The following is a 6,068-nucleotide window of genomic DNA, read 5'->3' as shown; positions in this document are numbered from 1 at the left end:
TCAGGCGCACTTGCTCAGAGGACGGGGAGCATCACTGCAGGAGGAGGCTGGAAGAAGTTTAAGTGATGAAACAGGAAAGATGATTCTCACCATGAAGCCAGAAGACCACTGAAGTGCCATAAATCTCCTCTGGTCCAGCTCCACACATAAACACTGCACCATATGTCAGGAGCCTTGCATCCAGTTTTCGGAAGGATCATTTCAAACACCAAGGGATACATCAGAGGGAAAGTAAAAGTTCGATTCTTAGCCACGTCAAGTCCCACAGGGAACACAGCTGGAACAACAACATGCCCACTGAGTGGGAATCGGTGATGCTGGCCCTATCTCGGGACCTTCAATCTCACCTTGGAGTTCCTATTGCACTGATGTTCTTCTTCTCATTATGAAACATAGCAAAGACACTGAAGGAAGAGTGTATCCATGCCTTCTACATTCGAGTCAGTGAGGGTTTTCATCTCTTGCAACTCAAGATACCCCCCACCTTTAGGAGCAGCCCCTCCCCAGCGCGGCTCAGCCTGGGATTGCTCACCAGCAGGATGATGGGGTGGACCTCTGTGCACAGATAAGCCACCACCTTCCACTTCAGTCCCTGAGATGGGAAAACACCAGTGGCGCTGAGCACCAGTGACAGAAAAGAGGAGGTGAAGAGAATGGCAAAGGAGATGAGAACGAGGAGAGCCTTGATGTGCACCTGGGCCCTGGGGTCATGAGAGCCCGAGATGGACAGGAAGATCTTCTTGGCATGCCTTCCCAGAGATATGATGAGCAAAACCATGCCAGAGAGGAAGACAATAGTAGTGACTTTCCAGGTAACAATTCTTAGAGGGAAGAAGTAGAATTTCTCGTATGTTCTCCTAATAGTGTCCTTAGTGACATTCCAAGACTGCAGACCTCTCCCTAAGTATTTCTGATACACGCTTTGGTTGCCTATGAAAAATAAAATGGTGTTCACGGTGGAGAGCCCCACAGAGCTGAGCAGCATCCATGGAACCAGCCCAAACACCTTCTGCTTGAGCCAGAGGAAGACCGGGTGAGTGAGGGTTGCAATTTTCACACAGTAGAAGACACTGAGCCAGCTGGAAAACCAGAAGATGGCAGCATTTAAGAAGCCCCCCTGGAAGGCTAGGAACTGGAGTACAGGGTTGCACGGGGTGGCCTTTGGACACAGGAAAACAAATTCTCTCACCAATCACCACCCACCGCAGACAGAAGCGGAGGCCCCCAGGCTGAGCAGTAACTTATCACAAGGTGACAGTGTTCTCCGCAGCAACCACTGCACGCCCTGTGCCACAGTGATCAAGCCATTGCTCACCACGCCCACCAGGCACAGAAGGAATGAAATGATATCTAAGATGATGGCTCTCTCATCCATCACCAGAGTCCCAGAACCACATCCCCATGCATCTCTCCTGTGGACCAGGTGGGTGCCAAGACTTCAAGGTCTATTCCTGCCCGGTTGCTCTGAAAGGTCCTGGATGATGAGTGGCCCCCCAGCTGCCCAAAATGCAGAGGACAGAGTAGGGGGTGCGGTCTATCTGAGGAGGACAAAGAGTTCTTCTCAGAGTGGATGCAAATATCATGAAGGCTCAGATTCGAAAGTCCTCCCACCTGCCCGCAAATTTGCCTGCTCTTTCTCTGCCATTTCTCTGCCCGTGTGGAACACTGATGTGGATAATATATCAGGCCCTTCCATTTGGCATCCCTTACACAGCAGTTGATACTTCTTAAAGCTGACACCTAAGCCATGACCCTCTACCTGCTGGCAGTAAGGCAATCCACAGGGTGTGCCCCTACGGACAGTATAAATCTCTGCACACGCATGAGAAATAACTAAGATGATGATAACAACCATTATTGTAATGACTATTTTTCATTCCATCTATCCTGCGTAGTCAAAAGTAGTCCAAAAAGAATCTAGGATAAAACAACAAATGTTGGAGAGGATGTGGGGAAAAGGGGACTCTGGTCCACTGTTGGCGGGATTGCAGACTGGTACAACCATTATGGAAAACAGTATGGAAGTTTCTCAGAAAACTAAAATTGGACTTGCCTTTTGACCCAGCAATTCCACTGCTAGGATTGTATCCTAAGAACCCTAAAACACCAATCCCAAAGAACCTATGCACCCCAATGTTCACAGCACCACAATTTACAATAGCCAAGAGTTGGAAGCAACCTGGGTGCCCGTCAGTAAATGAATGGATCAAAAAACTATGGTACATATACACAATGGAATTCTATGCTGCAGAAAGGAAGAAGGAGTTCCTACCTTTTGCAACATCATGGATGGAACTGGAAAGCATTATGCTGACTGAAATCAGCCAGGCGGTGAAAGACAAATACCATATGATCTCACCTTTAACAGGAAGCTAAACAACAAAACAAACAAGCAAGCAAAATATAACCAAAGACACTGAAATAGAGAACAGGCTGACAGTGACCAGAGGGGAGAGGGGAGAGAATTTCAGGGGAAATAGGAGAGGGATTTAGAGGAACATATATAAAGGATACATGGACAACAACTGAGACGGGTGGAAATGGGAGGGAGGGGGGAGCATGGGGGATGGGATGGGATGGGAGTAATAGACAGAAAACTGTACTTGAAAAATAATAAAATAAAAAAATTGAAAAAAAAAAGAATCTAGGAGAGCATCAAGGGTATAGCACAAGTCCAGTGAACCAAATGTTAGGCCATCTACTTTCACCAGAGAAAGGCGGAGTAAGCAAAGGCCATATTTTCCATAGGAACGAGGTCAAAGAGTAATAAATAAATAAACAAGTCAACCAATCAGCAACCAGGTGAGTGCTTACTCACTCAGGTGAGAGTAAGCAGGTTAATGTGTGGCAGAAATTGTTCTGAGTCAAATATGGCAATATTGAACACTCAGAAGCAAGCAATGTGAGAATCAGGGAGTATCCTATAGTACACTCACCTTCTGGCTGGCATCCTATCTCACTAGTTCCAGGCATGGAGCCCCACAAAGAGAGGACAGAGTGCAGAACACTCAGCATCCCTTTCTGGTTCCCAGTGTACCTAGGACAAAGGTCCAAGTGGAATCATCCCCCCAACACAGAGGCTGAGCTCCACAGTGAGAATGACATTCCTGGGGAGAGGAAAGGAAGTGAACTAAAGTAACTCACTCCACCCTTCTTGGTACAAATCTCCAGGGAATGGAGTTCCCAGCTGCTCTCTCCCCTGCCCTTGTTCCTCTGGATGACATTGGGCTGTTTCCTGATGGGACTAGGAGCAATGAGGCAAACTTTGGGTTCTTAGTTGTAGAGTTTGGCCAGCCACAAAGTCCTCAATGGTGGAAAACTCATCTGCTCCCATCTACCTTCTACATCTTCATTGGCTGATACAATGGAAAATGTATACAGTTAATCCTCTGTCCATTTAAAAACAACTTATTAAGCATTTCTTATATGTGATAATGACCCTGTGAAAGGCACTGAGGGGCTACAACAATGAACTAGGTAACTGCTCTCACAGTGCTTTCATGCACTAATCATAAACCACAAACATTTAATGGAAAGGGAAATAACCATTTGTATTTAAAACATGGCCCTGGCTGGTGTAGCTCAGTGGATTGAGCACGGGCCTGCAAACCACATGATCGCGGTTCAATTTCCAGTCAGGGCACATGCCTGGGTTGCAGGCCAGTTCCCAGCAGGGGACCCACGAGAGGCAACCACATATTGATATTTCTCTCCTTCTCTCCTTCCCTTTCCCTCTAAAGATAAAAGAATAAATCTTTTTAAAAAATAAAATAAAATAAAAAAATAAAACATGCATCGTGTTTTATGGTGATTTTTATTTGTGCTTTTGTTTGTTTGGTGTGTTTTGCTTTCTCATATTCAGATTTATCTTCTTAAGTGGAAGACAAGTCTCAGAATATAAAAATGTTCAGAGTTAATCTGATGAGATCGGGCGCGTTCAGGGTGGTATGGCCGTAGATTGTTCACAGTTAATCTTTGTAAGTGAAACCATGGGAGGAGTAGAGGAAGGAATCCTGAGTAGGTTCTCCATATGGGAAAATACTCAACTCAGTTCTCTGTCTCAGAGGGATTTAAAAAAGGGCAGGATTCTAAATGCCTGTGGTTCTAAATATCACGTGTCATCCTATTCCCATCCAAAGAATTCTCAGGAGAGTTCAACCGCAGCCCCTTCACGGTGGGACAACCAAGATGCTGCCTTGCACTCTGGGAGGAAGGAGACATGGCATCAGTAAAGGAGAGAGAGATCTGATTATTGTCTAGGGAATCAGTTGAGTTTGGCTGCAGCAGAGGATTCACGTCAGAGAATATGGGCAAGAGGGTGGACAGCAGGAATGGGAGGAATGGAACAGGCCACCAGTGCTAGATGAGGTGGGAAAACACTCCAATAGACAGTCTGTATTCTATCAGCCAGGGCGCCGTTTTCACGGGAACTTAGGGAGGCAATTACCTGCACCAGAATTGTATTCTGAGTGGCTGATGAGACTACTGTCATACCAGATAGGGTCAGGTCACTCAACAGCAGCCTGAGCACTGATGGAGAAATCCTCCCCTTGAGCTGGAAGAGGAGGAGATGGAGGAGAATGAGATCTTTGCACAGTAGAAGACAGCAGACAGGGCAGTAGGCCAGAAAGTGAGAGTGTTAGTGAAGGCCCAGGGCATGTTGAAATAGTCAACTCTGGAACAAAACTCAAGGGAGGCCAGGAGGTTGTTCAGGAGGACCACACCATGCAGGCCAAAGCAGGAAGTGGCCGGGAAGGCCACAGTCCCATTGCCTGCAGGCAGTGTCTGGCGCCGCACCCACCCCCAGCCGAGCACAGCAACCACAAAGTCACTCTGCAACACCGCAGCCAACAACTCCAGGGAGAAGATGACCACGGAGACCAAGAAAGGCCAGGAGGACAGACACCTTCCCCAGAGAGGTTCTGCTCACACTCGGCTTCAATGGGAGACACATCCACAGGGGAACCAGCCCATCTGGCCGAGCCACTCTCTTGAGTCTGGAGATCCAGAAAGCTCTCTCCTTGGATTCATGCAAAAGCTTAGCGGCCAGCAAATACCCCTAGACCTCCAGGATTTGAAAAGAGGATCCCTGTGATTTCCCCTGGCAGGCAAATCACTCCCAGTTCAATGGCATCCTGTCTCTGTTTGCATAAGCTGTATTTGCCTGTTCTTTTTCAGAGCCAGATGCTAGAAAATGTGGACAAAATAGAGGTTCCAGGGGTAACTAAAAACTGACCAAAATCCTTTCCTAATAAGGCTCCAAGGAAGTGAGAAGAGTAGTAGATAAATCATCATGAAAAGAAGGGAAAGACAGAGATGGGGAGCAGGGGCCATCGGATACCCAAGGGGCAGCACAGTGGGAGCCAGGAAGCGAGAGTGAATGGTATGACAAGGAGAGCTCAGAAGAGGGCTCCCAACAAGCCCACGGGGGAGGGACTGCTTCACACAGGACGAGCCACATGCTATAACAATTAATGCTGAAGTCATTTCACACCTGTTACACTTTGCCTCCACCACCAACGACACAGTGACACTGGCTCCGATCAGCCATCCCCGGCTCAGGGAGCCTTAAGGAAAGACCCAGCTAAGGAGGGCTGTAAAAGGCAGGCACGCCTATGTGTGGAAAAAAGGAAAAGCAAAAGGGGATACAGGGAAGGGGGTGGGGGGAGAACAGAAGAAAGCAGAGGTGTGAGTGGAGAACCAGCAATGGGAGTCCCCTCTTCCGATGTCAGAGATCCTGGAGTCACATCCCTCCCTCCCCAACACGTCTTTTCATGGTCTCACTTGGCATTCCACAGGTGAGAGGTCCAAGTATGAAAGATTAAAGAGAAATAAAAACCCTGTATAGGGCACCAAAAAACACACACACACACACACACACAGAGAAATGTAACCATTTTAAAGGATAAAGATGTACAGTGGAGACCTCAGGAAAAAGAGCTTCAGATACCTCTCAAACACAGCATTTACTTGAAGAGCTGCTTCATTTTCAGTGAACTTTCCAAAGATCATCAAAGGGCAGATAATCCAGTCCGATCACTGGTTTTGCAGCATAGTTTCAGTGGCTT

General features: G+C 47.3%; 1 protein-coding gene across 1 annotated transcript; it reads right to left on the bottom strand.

The window, feature by feature from the left end:
- Positions 1 to 454: 454 nt before the first annotated feature.
- Positions 455 to 2,950, bottom strand: TAS2R60 (taste 2 receptor member 60). The gene is given in 4 exon segments (XM_037060643.1): positions 455 to 1,178; positions 1,180 to 1,219; positions 1,222 to 1,412; positions 2,937 to 2,950. Coding segments are annotated over 4 exon segments (969 nt in total).
- Positions 2,951 to 6,068: the final 3,118 nt, after the last annotated feature.

The sequence above is a fragment of the Sturnira hondurensis genome, unplaced genomic scaffold (genome assembly GCF_014824575.4).
Source record: "Sturnira hondurensis isolate 20B ecotype Veracruz unplaced genomic scaffold, ASM1482457v3 Scaffold0012067, whole genome shotgun sequence".
Lineage (NCBI taxonomy): Eukaryota > Metazoa > Chordata > Mammalia > Chiroptera > Phyllostomidae > Sturnira > Sturnira hondurensis.
The sequence above is the reverse complement of the archived record's forward strand: the minus strand, read 5'-3'. Positions and strand labels throughout refer to the sequence as shown.